The sequence below is a fragment of the Zonotrichia albicollis genome, chromosome 31, assembly GCF_047830755.1.
Source record: "Zonotrichia albicollis isolate bZonAlb1 chromosome 31, bZonAlb1.hap1, whole genome shotgun sequence".
NCBI lineage: Eukaryota > Metazoa > Chordata > Aves > Passeriformes > Passerellidae > Zonotrichia > Zonotrichia albicollis.
Window position 1 is genome coordinate 2213950 of NC_133849.1, and position 13629 is coordinate 2227578.

The window sequence follows — 13629 nt, forward strand, 5'->3', positions numbered from 1 at the left end:
GCCCCTTATCCATCACGGGGATCCCCCTGCACCCCCGTGTCCAGCCCCAATGCCCCCCCCGCACCCCCTTTCCCGGCCCTCCCCCTCCCAGAGACCCCAGCCCCCGCTTTTCCTTGAGCCCGGCACCCCCTGGACCCCCACTCCTGCCTTCCCCAGCCCCCACCCATCACCTTCCTCAACACCGGGGATCTGCCCGTGCACCCCCTTTCCTGGGCATAGGGACCCCCTGCACCCCTCAATGCCCTCATCCCCCTTCCCTTGACCTGGGACCCCCTGAACCTCCGTTCCTGGGCGGGGGAACCCCCCTGCACCCCCTAATCCGGGACTGGGACCCCCTCCTGGATCCCCTTCACGTGTTCTGGGACCTCCCGCACCCCTCCCCGGCCCTCCCGCCCTTCCCAGCCCCCACCCGCCCTTTTCCTTCACCTTTGCACCCCCAGATCTCCCAAATTTCCGGGTCCCCCCAGTTCTCCACTCCGGGCGCTTTCTTAAGGGGGTCCCAGGGGTTCCCAGGTTGTTCTCAGAGAGCTCCAGGGCGGTCGCAGCGGGATCCAGAGGGATCCAGAGGGATTCTCTGCAATTTCCCGCGTCCCCTCCCCCCGCCCCGCCCTCCTCGGTCCCTTTCGCTTCCGCGTCCCAACCTGGGAGACCGGGATCTGCCCGGCGACCGGTGACGTCGATGACAGATCGGGCTGCCATTGGCGAGCAGGAAATAGCGGCACCAATGGCGGGGCCAGGTCTGGAGGCGGGGTCAGGTCTGTGGGCGGGGCCGCAGCGGAGCAGCGCCATGGCTGCAGCGCTGGGTCTGGGGCTGCTCTTGGGGCTCCTGGGGCACCCGGGGGGCGCGACCAAAGGTGAGTGGCAACCCCGAAACCGGGACCCCCCTGAACCCCATTCCTGGGCAGGGAAACCCCTCTGAACCGCCATTCTCGGGCATCTGAATCCACTGAGCCCCATTCCTGAGCACGGAGACCTCTTGAGCGCCCATTACCGGACACCGGGACCCACTTGAACCCCGAATTCCGGGAAGAGAATTCCCTGAAACCCCATTCCTGGGCAGGAAAACCCCCATTCCTGGACAGGAAAACCCCCATTCCTGGGCAGGAAAACCCCCCTGAACTCCATTCCTGGGCACGGGGACTCCCATGAACGTTCATTTCCTGGCAGCGGGACCCCTCTGCACCCCCTTATCTGGCTCCGGGACCCACCGGATCTCCCATTCATGGTGTTCAGGATCCCTTTGAAACCCGAATGTCGGCACGGGAACCGCCCTGAACCCCCATTCCCGGGCACCGGGACCGCCCTGCCCCCTTTTCGGGCATCCTGGTTTTCCCAGACCCCAGACCCGCCCTTTTCCTAGAACTTTGGATCCCCCAGATCTCCCAACTTTCTCTGTCCCCCCAGTTTTCCACTCCCGCCGCTTCCCGAAACGGGGTCCCAGAGGGCCCTGGGGGTCCCAGGAGGGGTCACACTCGGGTCCAGATGGATCCAGATGAACTCCCTGGAATTCCCCCTTTCCCCCGTCCCCTCCCCCCGCGTTCCCTCGGTCTCTTTCTCTTTTCCCCCTCCCAAGCTGCGTCCCCGGGATCCCCCCGCCTCTCCCAGCCCCAGACCCCCCTTTCCGTGACCCAGGGACCCCCTGGAGCCCCATTCCTGCCTTTCCCAGCTCCCAGTCCCTTCCTTGAACCTTGGACCCTTCCCGTCTCTCCCGGCTCCGCTTCCCGACCTTTGGACGCCCCCAGACCCCCCAATCTCTGCGTCCCCCCAGTTCTCCACCCCCTGCGCGTCCTGCGGGGGATCCGGGCAGGTCCCGGGGGTTTCAGGGGAGTTCCCAGGGTTTGCTCTGTCCCCTCCCCCTCCCCGCGCTGCCCCGGTCACTTTCGCCTCTCCCAAGCTGCGGCTCCGGGATCCGCCTGGGCCCCGGTACCGGGAGCCCCCTGACCCGCAATTCCCGGGCACGGGAACCCTCGAACTTCCATTTCTGGGCGAACCCCCCTTCCAGGGCACAGAGACCCCCGTGAATGTTCATTTCGGGGCATCGGGACCCCTCTGTGCCCCTTCCCCAGCCCCGATAAACCCTGCACCCCCTTATCTGGAGCCTGGAACCCCCTGAACCCCCATTCATGGGCACGGAAACCCCCCGAACCTCAATTTCTGGGCAGCAGGACCCACTGCATCCCCTTACCCGGCACCGGGACCCTCTGAATCTCAATTTCCTGGGCACTGGAACCCCCCTGAACCTCAATTTTTCAGTCACCAGGACCTCTTGAACCCCGGAACCCGGGAAGGAAACCCCCCTGAACCCCATTTCCTGTGCACCAAGACCCCAGTGCATCCCCTTATCCAGCACAGGGACCCCCTGAACCCCCATTCCTCTGCACCCAGACCCCCGTGCACCCGAGAACCCCCTGAAACCCATTTCCTGGGCACTGGGACCCCAGTGCATCCTGTTACCTGGCACCAGGACCCCCTACACCCCCATGCCGCTGCATCAGGACCCCTCGAGCGCCCCATTCCTGTGAACAGAGACCCCCTGCACCCCTTCCACAGCTCCGGATCCCAGCCAGGCCATTATCTGGCACAGGGACGCCCCTGAACCCCAATTCGCAGGAAGGGATTCCCTCTGAAACCCCATTTTCTGTTCACTGGCGTTCCCGGAACCGCAATTTTCGAGCACCAGGACCCCCTAAACCTCCATTCCCAGACAGGGGCACCCCACATAACCCCTTTTTGGGTACTGTAACCCCCCTCAATCCCCTTCCCCAGCATCGAGACCCCCTTGTATCCCCTTATCTGGCACCGGGTCCACCCTGACCCCCCATTCCCGAGCACGTGGACCCCCTTGAGTGCCCATTACAGCCCACCCCGACCCACCTGTACCCCTCGGCAGCACCGGGACCCCCCAAACCCCATTTCTGATCACTGGAGCCCTGGGAAAAGCCATTTCGAGCGCCTAACCCCCCTCGAACCCCAAATTCCGGGAAGGAAATTCACCCTGAACCCGCATTCTGCAGCATAGAAATCCACTGAACCCCAATTTTTTTGCACTGGGACCCCCCTGCCCCCCCCTAATCCGGGACTGGGATCCCCCCGCACCCCCATCAGTGCTCTTGGACCCCCTGCACCCCCATTCCCAGCGATCCCGCCCTTCCCAGACCCCCGACCCGCCCTTTTCCTCGGCTTTTACACCCCCAGATCTCCCAAATTTCTGCGTTCCCCCAGTTCTCCATTCCCGGCACTTCCTGGAAGGGGTGCCAGGAGAACCCCTAAACCTCCATTTCCAGACAGGGAAACCCACCCGTACCCCCATTTTGGGTCCTGTGACCCCCCTCAATCCCCTTCCCCGGCACCGGGATCCCCCTGACCCCCAGTTCCCTGGCACGGGGACCCCCCGAACTTCCATTTCCGGGCGAACCCCCCTTCCAGGACGCGAGACCCCTTTGAACGTTCACTTCGGGGCACCGGGACCCCCCTGTGCCCCTTCCCCAGCTCCGATATCCCCTGCACCCCCTTATCTGAAGCCTGGAACCCCTTGAATCCAATATATCGTGCACGGAAACCACCCTGAACTCCTATTTCTGGGACCTGGGAGCCACTGCATCCCCTTATCTGGAACCAGGACCCCCTAAACCTCAATTTCTAGGCACCAGGATGCCTTTAATACCGGAACCAGGGAAGGGACCCCCCCCGAACCGCATTTCCTGGGAACCGGGACCCCAGTGCATCCCCTTATTCAACACCAGGATGCCCTGAACTCACATTTCATTTCACCAGGAACCCCGCGCACCCCCATATCCGGGACTGAAACCCTCCCAACCCCTCCATTCTCAGGCACAGGACCTCACCCTGCACCCCCTTATCCAGCCCCAATGCCGTCCCCGCACCCCCTTTCCCGGCCCTCCCCCTCCCAGACACCCCAGCCCCCGCTTTTCCTTCACCCCGGCACTCCCTGAACCCCCACTCCTGCCTTCCCCAGCCCCCACCCATCACCTTCCTCAACACCGGGGATCTGCCCGTGCACCCCCTTTCCTGGGCACAGGGACCCCCTGCACCCCCCATTGCCCTCATCCCCCTTCCCTTGACCTGGGACCCCCTGAACCTCCGTTCCTGGGCATGGGGACCCCCCTGCACCCCCTAATCCGGGACTGGGACCCCCTCCTGGATCCCCCTCACATGTTCTGGGCCCTCCCCGGGCCTCCCGCCCTTCCCTGACCTCGGACCCGCCGTTCCCAGATCCCAGACCCGCCCTTTTCCTTCACCTTTGCACCCCCAGATCTCCCAAATTTCCGCGTCCCCCCGTTCTCCCCTCCAGGCGCTTTCTTAAGGGGGTCCCAGGGGTTCCCAGATGGTTCTCAGAGAGCTCCAGGGCGGTCGCAGCGGGATCCAGAGGGATCCAGAGGGATTCTCTGCAATTCCCCCGTCCCCTCCCCCTCCCCGCCCTCCTCGGTCCCTTTCGCTTCCGCGTCCCAACCTGCGAGACCGGGACCTGCCCGGCGACCGGTGACGTCGATGACAGATCGGGCTGCCATTGGCGAGCAGGAAATAGCGAAGCCAGTGGCGAGGCCGGAGCCAGCTCTGGAGGCGCGGTCAGGTCTGTGGGCGGGCACGCAGCGGAGCAGCGCCGTGGCTGCAGCGCTGGGTCTGGGGCTGCGCTCTGGGCTCCTGGGGGACCCGGGGGGCGCGACCAAAGGTGAGTGGGAACCCCGAAACCGGGAACCCCCTGAACTTCTATTTCCGGGCACCGGGACCCTCCTTAACTTCTATTACCGGGGCTACCGGGCCCGGGAACCCCCTCCGTAGCCTCACTTTGGGTCCTGTGACCTCTCTCAATCCCCTTCCCCAGCACCGGGACCGCCTTTTTCCCTCTCATGTGGCACCGGGATCCCCCTGAACCCCATTCCTGGCCAGGGAAACCCCCCTGAACCCGCCATTTCCGGGCATCAGAATCCACTGAGCCCACATTCCTGGGGACGGGGACCTCTTGAGCTCCCATTTCCGACACCGGGACCCCCCTGATCCCCCTTCCCCAGCACCGGGACCCCCTGAATCGCCATTTGTGGGTACCGAGACCCACTTGATCCCCGAATTCTGGGAACAGAATCACCTGAATCCCCATTCCTGGGCAGGGAACGCTCCTGAGCCCCCATTCCTGGGCACGGGGACTTCAGGAAATGAGCGTTCATTTCCTGGCAGCGGAATCTCCCTGCACCCCCTTATCTGGCCCCGGGACCCACCGCATTTCCCATTCCTGGGGTTCAGGATCACTTTGAACCCCAAATCTCGGCACGGGAACCTCCCTGAACGCCCGCTCCTGGGCACGGGGACACCCGTGCACCCCCTTATCCGGTACTGGGACTCCCCTAGACCCCCGTCAGTGCTCTAGAACTGCTCTGCCTGTCATTTTCGGGCATCCCGCTTTTCCCAGACCCTTTGGACCTTTTGCTTGATCTCTGGACCTCCCGGATTTCCCAGCTTTCTGTGTCCCCCCCGTTTTCCACTCCCTCCCCTTCTGAAAATGGAGTCCCAGAGGATCCCTGGGGTCTCAGGGGGATCGCAGGGTGGAACCAGATGGATCCAGATGAACTCCCTGGAATTCCCCCGTCCCCCCGTCTCCCCCGCCGCCCATCCGCGTTCCCTCAGTCTCTTTCTCTTTTCCGTCTCCCAAGCTGCGTCCCCGGGATCCGCCCGCCTCTCCCAGCCTCAGACCCCCCTTCCCGTGACCCAGAGACCCTCTGGAACCCCATTCCTGCCTTTCCCAGCTCCCGGACCCCACTGCCCTCAACAGCGGGGACTCCTGGACCCCCTTTGGTGGGCACAGGGACCCCCTGGATCCCCCATCCCGCCTCTCCCAGTCCCTTCATTGGACCTTGGACCTTTCCTGGCTCCCCCAGTTCCATTTTCCAATCTCTGTGTCCTCTCAGTTTTTCACCCCTTGTGCATCCTGCTGGGGGGGGAGTTCTTGGGGGTTCAGGAGGGTCCCAGGGGGGATTCTGGGCCCGGGGACCTCCCTGAAATTTCTGTTCTGGGCACTGGGACTTCCCTGCACCCCCTTATCCAGGAACAATCCCCTTGAATCCCCTTTTCCATCCATCATGCTTTTCCCAGTCCCCCACCTCTCCTTTTCCTTGTCTCTGAGATTACCTGGACCCCATTCCTGCTTTTTTCAACCCCCAGCCCCCCCTTTTCTCTGCTTCAAGGACCCCTGAGCCTCCCATTCCCAGGTCTTCCCACCTTATGATCCCTTTCCTTGGCACTGGGGACCCCTGGACCCCTTTCCTGGGCACAGGGATCCTCTGGAACCCCCATCCCACTTTCCCAGTCCCTGCCCTCCCCCCCCCCCCTTCCATAACCCTGGAACCCCCCGAGCCCCCATTCCTGGACACCAGGACCCCCTGCAAGCCCTTTCCTGTCCATCCCACCTCTCCCACCCTGCACATCCTTTCCTTGGCCCCAGGATCCCCAAATCCCTTCCCAGCTCTCCCAGTTCCCCCTTCATTGATCCGTGATCCCCTCAACCCCCTCAAATCTCCGTGTCCCCCCAGTTCTCCACTCCTTGCATTACCTGAAAGTGGCAGTGTCAGAGCCCAGCCCGGGAATCCCCCAGTACATGTCCATGGGGTACCTGGATGGGATCCCCTTCGTGCGCTATGACAGCGAGCGGGGCTGGGTGGAGCCACTGACGCAGTGGATAAAGGATGGAGTCGAGCCGGAATACTGGGAGGGGCAGACCCAGATTGGTGTGGGGAACCAGCACGTGTATGCCAAGGACCTGGAGATACTGCGGGAGCGGTACAACCAGAGCGGGGGTGAGTGGGGGGAGCTGTGAGGCTGGGATGGGATCTGTGGGGCTGAAATGAGGTTTGTGGTGCTGGAATGGGATCTGTGAGACTGGGATGGGATCGATGGGGCTGGGTTGGGATCCATAGGGTTAGGATGGGGATCCATGGGGCTGGAATGGGATCTATAGGTCTCAGGTGTGGACTTACAGGGCTCCAAGGGGGTGAAATGAGAATTCATTATGTTGGGATGGAATATGTCATGATCCATTGGTTAGGATATGAATCCATGGGGCTAGGATGGGATTTGTGGGGCTGGAATAGGAACTGTAGGGCTGGGATGGGATCTATAGGTCTTCAATGTAGACTCACAGGACTCCAAGGGGCTGAAATGGGGATCCATTAGGCTGGGATTGGATATCTTGTGATCCATGGGGCTGGGATGGGATCTGTGGGGCTGGGTTGGGATCCGTGGGATTGGGATGTGGATCCATGGGGCTCCAAGGGGCTGGGATGAGGCTCTGTGGGGCTCCCTCAGACTCTGGGTCTCCATAGGGCTGGAATGGGGCTCTGTGAGGCTGGGACAGAATTCCATGGGTCTCTGTGGGTACAATTCCTTCAGGTCTCCACACATTGTTGCGAGTTTTTGGCTGTGATCTCCTGTCCGATGGGAGCCTCCATGGATCCTACCAGACTGGCTACGACGGGCAGGATTTCATCTCCTTTGACTTGGAATCTGGGAGATTCGTGCCAGCTGACAGTGCTGCTGAGATCTCCAGGAGACTCTGGGAACAGGATGGGACCGTGGCTGAGTATTGGACGAATTACCTGAAGCACATCTGCCCGGAATGGCTCCAGAAATACATCAGATATGGGCAGAAGGAGCTGGAGCGCAAAGGTGGGAGCAGAATTCCTGTGGGAGTTTGGAATTTGGGAATGGAAAACTTGGGAACACAGTAATTCCTGTGGGAATTCCATGCGTAGATCTCACTCTCATCCCATTCCTGTAGAAATTTCACGGGTAGATGTCACTCTCATCCCATTCCCATGGAATTCCATGGGTAGATCTCACCTCAATCCCATTCCAGTGGGAATTCCATGAGCAGATCTCATTCTCATCCCGTTCCAGTGGGAATTCCAAAGGTAGAACTCACCGCAGTCCTGTTCCAATGAGAATGCCATGGATGTCTATCACCATTATCCCATTCCAGAGCCCCCTGATGTCCACGTGTCAGGAAGAGAGGAACACGGGACGCTGACCCTGTCCTGCCACGCGTACGGATTCTACCCCAAAACCATCGCAGTCAGCTGGATGAAGGGGGGTGAAACCTTGGATCAGGAGACGGAGTGGGGCGGGGTCGTTCCCAACAGCGACGGCACCTTCTACACCTGGGCCAGGATCGAGGCGCTGCCGGAGGAGCGGGAGCAGTACCGGTGCAGGGTGGAGCATCCCGGAATGCCGGAGCCCGGGATCTTTGCTTGGGGTGAGGCTGGGAATGTGGGGATTGGGAATTTGGAATTCCCAAATGGGGATTCCCCTCCCCCTCCTCACTATCCCGCGTTTCCCAGAGCCGACATCTGGCGGGAATCTCACTGTGGTGGTCACTGTGTCCGCCATCCTCATCCTCATCGTCCTCATCAGATTCTGCATCTAGAAGCTCCAATCCGGTAACACACAGGATAGGGGTTGGGAAGGGACATGGATCCACCTGGCACCGTTCTGGGAATCCTGTGCCACTGACGCTGATCCCACTTTGTTTCCACAGGGAGGAGAGACTGGAATTGATACAACCAGGCAGCCGGTGAGTTCCAGTGGTGGATCCAGCTCTGGATCCCCTCTGTGCAGATCCCAGGATGGATCTTGGGGTTAATCCTGGTGTGTGATCCATGCTGGAATCTCATGGATCTTCTCTTTCTGCAGGAAAAGAAATGGGAATGAACGGCTCCACTGCAGGTACAGCACGGGATCAGGGTGGGATTCCAGAAGGAGATTGGGGCAGGATGGACAGACTGGGATTGGGGATGGATTCTGGATCAGGGCAGAGGTCTAGAGTGGGATCAGGTGGAATTGTAGAGTGAGATTGGGGCTGGATTCTGGAGCAGGATCAGGAGGGATGGATGGAGCAGGATTGGTGTGGGAGGGATGGAGTGGGATCAGGGCCGTATTCCAGACAAGAATCAGGTGGGATGGAATGGAGCAGGATCAGGTTGGGGTTCCAGAAAAGGATTTGGGCAGGATGGATAGGGTGGAATGGGGTGGGATGGATGGAGCAGGGTTGTGGCAGAGCGGATGGAGTGGGATTGGGTGGGATGGATGGAGCAGGATTGCAGCAGGATTGGGGTGGGATCATGTGGGATTTTGGAGCAGCTCCTGCTCTCCATGGGCTCCAGCCAGGTCCATCCTGTGGAATGGGGACAGGGACAGGGTGACACCATGACTCTCTCTCATCCTGGCAGGAATCGCTGCCTGAGCAATCCATGGAGTTGGATCTGGCCCCTTGCCTCTTCCCTGGAAAGCTGTGAGCTGCCAGGAGAGCTCATCCCACTGCTCCCACCCACCCCACAGCTCTTGCTAACAGATCCATTTCCCGTTTTCCAATGTTTTAAAGCAAGAACCACAAATATTAAAAATGTTTCACTTCTAGTGTGAAACTATCCTGCTTTGGGCAATAAATCTGGGTTCCCGCCTCCAGTGTCTGGCAGTTCATCTCCTGGAGCCAGGAATGGGAATGGGGTCACTGCAGCAGGGATGGGAACACCAGGAGCAGGATGGGGAGCTTAGGAGCTGGACTGGGACACCAGGAGCAGGATGGGGGCTTGTCAGCCACACCCGGCTGTTGGGATTTTAGCTGACGAGAGATTGCCAAAGTAAAGGCTAATTCCAAGTCTTGCACCTGCAAGATAGCATGTCCTTGCACCTACCTGTAGTATGATAACAAATAGTGAAAGAGACATGAGAAAAGAAAGATGTAACACCTAAGGAATGAGGAAGAGCTGATGTTGTGGTGTGGCCAATGGACGGTGTAAATTACAGAATATTCATGAGCTTATTACTTGCTGTATAAGTGTCTGATGCTGTCTTGAATAAACAGAACTTGCTGATGACTCATTGAGCCCCGAGTTTTCCCTGCACCAGACAAATGGCTGGAAAACCGCAACAATTGGCGCCCGAACAGTGACGCTATAGGCTCTACAGATCCTACGAACTTTACAGAAGACTTGGGCCTGCGAGCCACAGTCCGGTGCAGTATTTCAGTGTCAGTCCCAACGCAGCCCGGGAGGCACAAAAAGCAGGCTCCTGCCTCAGGCAATCATATAGAGGAGACCTGGAGAAAGGCAAAAGGGCGGGCTTCGGTGCCCTGGCAACCTCATAGGAGAGTCCTGCTGACTGAACACTGCCGACGTCCTGGAAAGGCTGCAGCGCGCTGAATATCAGGTTAAAAGGTAATACAGAGACAAGAGGCATATAATCCTCTTAAATGCTTTTTAGAAAAGTGGGGACTATAGACTGTCGACTTGGGAAGAGAATTCCCGAGATTGCTGCATATAGACTTGCAAAAACGTGCGTTGTGGTGCTGGCGCTGCAAGTAAACGCACAATAAATCAGCGACCCTCCTGTGATGGTGGCAGCAGCCGCGGCTCGGGGCGCCTGCGGGGCTGTGCCACTCCGAACTCGGCATGGGCGCTGCACCATGGGGAGCAGCCGCAGCAGGCGGCTCGCCTGAGGTGGCAGCAGCAGCTCCGAGTGGCAGCGGGCACGGGCGGCAGCGGCGGGGGGAGCGGAGCCCCCCCAAGGGTGGAGTGACCCGCGCCGCTGCGGATGCTGCGCTGGGTCCGGCGCACGCTGTGATTCAGCCTGCCGGCGAGTCTCCCGAAACAGGAAGCCCAGCGCGGGGGTGTTGCCCCGCTCTGCCACAAGCGGCGCAGGACCAGAGCGCTTTTCCAGCGCTAGCGCTTCTCCCTCTGCCCCACGGCCGGCAGGGGCCTTAATTTCGACTTGGCAACCTAAACAGACTGTACCTTAACAGACTGCAAGCATCGCTGGGTGGCTCAGCCGGCGCCGCCACAGACAGTGTCTCCGGTGCACAAGGCTCGATGCTGCTGGCCATCGCTCAGCGGCAGGGACAACTCGAGAGTCCATGTGAGCCCAGCCTTTCCAGCGCACGAAGCAGTTAAGAGGCCAGTGATGATAAATAAGCAACACCAAAGAGCATTTCTATCAGGACACTCCTCACCTAAGTTAAAAAGACCTTTTGTTCTTCCTGGCAGAGACTGTGAAAGAGAAATCAGGATGGTGAATGCGTTGGGCCAAATTTCGGCCGATTTGGCTTAGCATCCATTATGCTGCCTTAAAATCACCTGTATTAACATAGACTTTAAACATCAGAAGCCCAGATAACTCAGTTGGTGGAACATCAATCTCTGAAATTGTATTTTGAAAAATTTAAAAATGTTAAAGATGCGTTAAAGCAATTGTATAAGTAATATATAATAAGTGTGCCTTTTGCATTCTTTGGGCCTACTTAGATGTAGTAGATGTAAAAAGCAAGCACTGAATTCAAAAGAATTTTTCCACAGGTATATCTTGAACAAACTCCTTATATTTAGGTGCATTCAAGTGTAAAAATGCTGAAGCAAACACACAAAGAAAGTTGTTTTAGCTTAGTAGTTTAGAGTTAGGCTTGTAAGTAAGTTATAGTAAATTCTATTTTATATTCTATTTCCATAGTAAGTTCTATCCGTTGCTAAATAGTTTAATTGTCTATTAAGTGTCATTAAGTGTTAAATACTGTTAAAGTTAAGTAGTATTTTTAAGTTTCATTTCTGTTAAATTCAAGTGTTATTAAGTTTAGGTGAAGTTAGATTCTGTTACATTTAAATTATATTACGTTTAAGTTATGTAGAATTTAAAGTCGGTTAAGTTCTGTTAAGGTTAAGTTCTGTTAAATTTGAGTGATTTTACATGTAAGTTCTATTGATTTGAAAATCTGTTAAGTTTGCCTTCTGTTAAGGTTAAGTTTTGTTAAGGTTAAGGTCTGTTAAACTTAAGTTCTGCTAAGTTAAAGTTCTGTTGAGTTTAATTTCTGTTAAGTTTAAGTAAAGATAAGTTTAAGTGATGTTAAGTTCTGTTAAGTTTAAATATTTTAAGTTTAAGTGTTTTAAGTTTAAGTGTCATTAGGTTTAAGTGATATTAGATAGATTTATGCTAGATGTTTATTTTATGACTTGTGCGCAGGGTGTTGTCGTGAACATCAGAGAAACTCTAGTTAGAAAAGACAATCAGAGGCATTTGTGAGTAGAGCCATTCCTCTTTGAAGTATATCTGCTGTTTGAGAATGGAAAGCAAACTTACCAGACAATCGACGCTGATGAAACCTGCGCACATGTTGCTCCTTTAGCTTATTTTTTGTAGGTTGTATTAGCACACCTGAGTTTTATTTGAGCTTTGTAGCAGCATAGAATCCTTTTTGTATCTGTTGTATGGCATATTCTATAGATAGTGATAGTGTTTTCGGTTTGTTTCCCTGGCTTAGATCCCTTGTAAGAGAGAAACCTTGCTAGCTGAGAATACTGCTTGTAATGTAATAGTTGTTGGAATTGCCTATTCTTGTATTGCAAAGAGAGTGATGCAGTTAGCCCATAGAACTTTGCTTGTTCCAAAAGAAAATGGGGGAAATGTTGAGATTTTACCTGACTAGAGATTGCAAAAGTACAAGGCCATAGCTAATTCCAAGTCCTGCACCTGTGTTCTGGGGTGATGTCATGATGATAGTAATAGATGGAGCTTTAATTGACTAAAGTGAAAAGGGTGGAATCCTACAGCTCTGTAATATAGGGCCTGGATTCAGTGGTCCAGTGAGGGGATGTGATGAAGGCATGATGGGTATTGCTTGTAAATTTTGGGGGAACAGATGGAAATTTTGTATGAATAATGCATGATGTGTTGTAGTATGTTGATGATATGGGGATAAAGGGTGGAATGTCCTGGGGTGACGTTATGATGCTTGTATCCCCATTCATATGTTCTGTGCCTTTAAGACCGGCTCTGAAGAGTGGAAGTTTTGTTTGGGTTCCTCTTATCAGGGACACAGAGACGGGCAGTACATAGGGCTGTTTTCACTTCTTGCTTTCAGCTTGCTGCTTTGCTTGCTCTCTTTTCTGCTGTCGCTTCTGCTCTGCTTTGGCGTCTGCTTATTAGGTAGTTCTAGCTAAACCGTCCAAATTCCTTCCTGGACTGTTTCTCCTCTCCTGTTTCAGTGACCATCTCGAACCTGCTCTGGACTAGGACCCGGGAACACTGAAGGTTCGGCTGCAGCGGCTGGCCCAGCACCGGAGGGACTGAGAACAGAGCAACCACCCCCGAAAGAGACTTTCTGATTTTGTCATCTTTTTCAGAGCGGTGTCATCGAGTATTGTTAATTTTGTGTGCTGGGCCAGTCAAATAAACAGGTTCTTTCCACCTCTCTCCAAGGAATTGTTTCCCGAACCGGTTGGGGGGAGGGGCCGTGTGGGTTTCGCTTTCTGGAGGGGCCCTCCTTTGCAGATTCTTTAACACATTTGCCCTAAACCAGGACAAATCTTTGGTGCCCAAACGTGGGGCTCAAGAGAGAGTGGAAAAACACGGTTTTGACTGCATTTGGTTGCTATTACTCTGTGTTCGTTTAAATCAGCTAATAGCCATGCTTTTTGGATTCATAATGTCTGTTGGGGTGAAGGTTTGCATGCATTTCTGCTCCCTAGGGTTTTTTGAGATTTTAATACCTCTATGGTCCCCAGGTTTATTTTCTTATCCAGAAATAGCTTTAGTATTGCCCCTAATACGTAGTTTTTACATCAGAGGGGCTGTGACCAG

The 13629-nt window shown here is 56.0% G+C and overlaps 2 protein-coding genes across 4 annotated transcripts in view; both read left to right on the forward strand.

The window, feature by feature from the left end:
- LOC141725841 (class I histocompatibility antigen, F10 alpha chain-like) overlaps window positions 1–8445 on the forward strand; it is a 32345-nt gene extending 23900 nt beyond the window's left edge. Inside the window, exons 1-5 of one of the 3 annotated variants that reach the window (XM_074529979.1) lie at window positions 743–854; window positions 6543–6806; window positions 7399–7674; window positions 7988–8260; window positions 8346–8445. In XM_074529979.1, the coding sequence (XP_074386080.1) occupies window positions 788–854; window positions 6543–6806; window positions 7399–7674; window positions 7988–8260; window positions 8346–8431 (966 nt within the window). In that variant the 5' untranslated portion in view covers window positions 743–787 and the 3' untranslated portion in view covers window positions 8432–8445. Of the gene's footprint in view, window positions 1–742; window positions 855–4494; window positions 4691–6542; window positions 6807–7398; window positions 7675–7987; window positions 8261–8345 lie in introns of those variants that run through there. The other 2 variants (XM_074529976.1, XM_074529977.1) reach the window with 2 other exon arrangements.
- Window positions 1–13236, forward strand: part of LOC102065444 (class I histocompatibility antigen, F10 alpha chain-like) — a 469176-nt gene extending 455940 nt beyond the window's left edge. Inside the window, exon 10 of the mRNA XM_074529919.1 lies at window positions 9234–13236. Within this exon, the coding sequence (XP_074386020.1) occupies window positions 9234–9247 (14 nt within the window). The 3' untranslated portion in view covers window positions 9248–13236. The remainder of the gene's footprint in view (window positions 1–9233) is intronic.
- The last annotated feature ends 393 nt before the right edge of the window (window positions 13237–13629 follow it).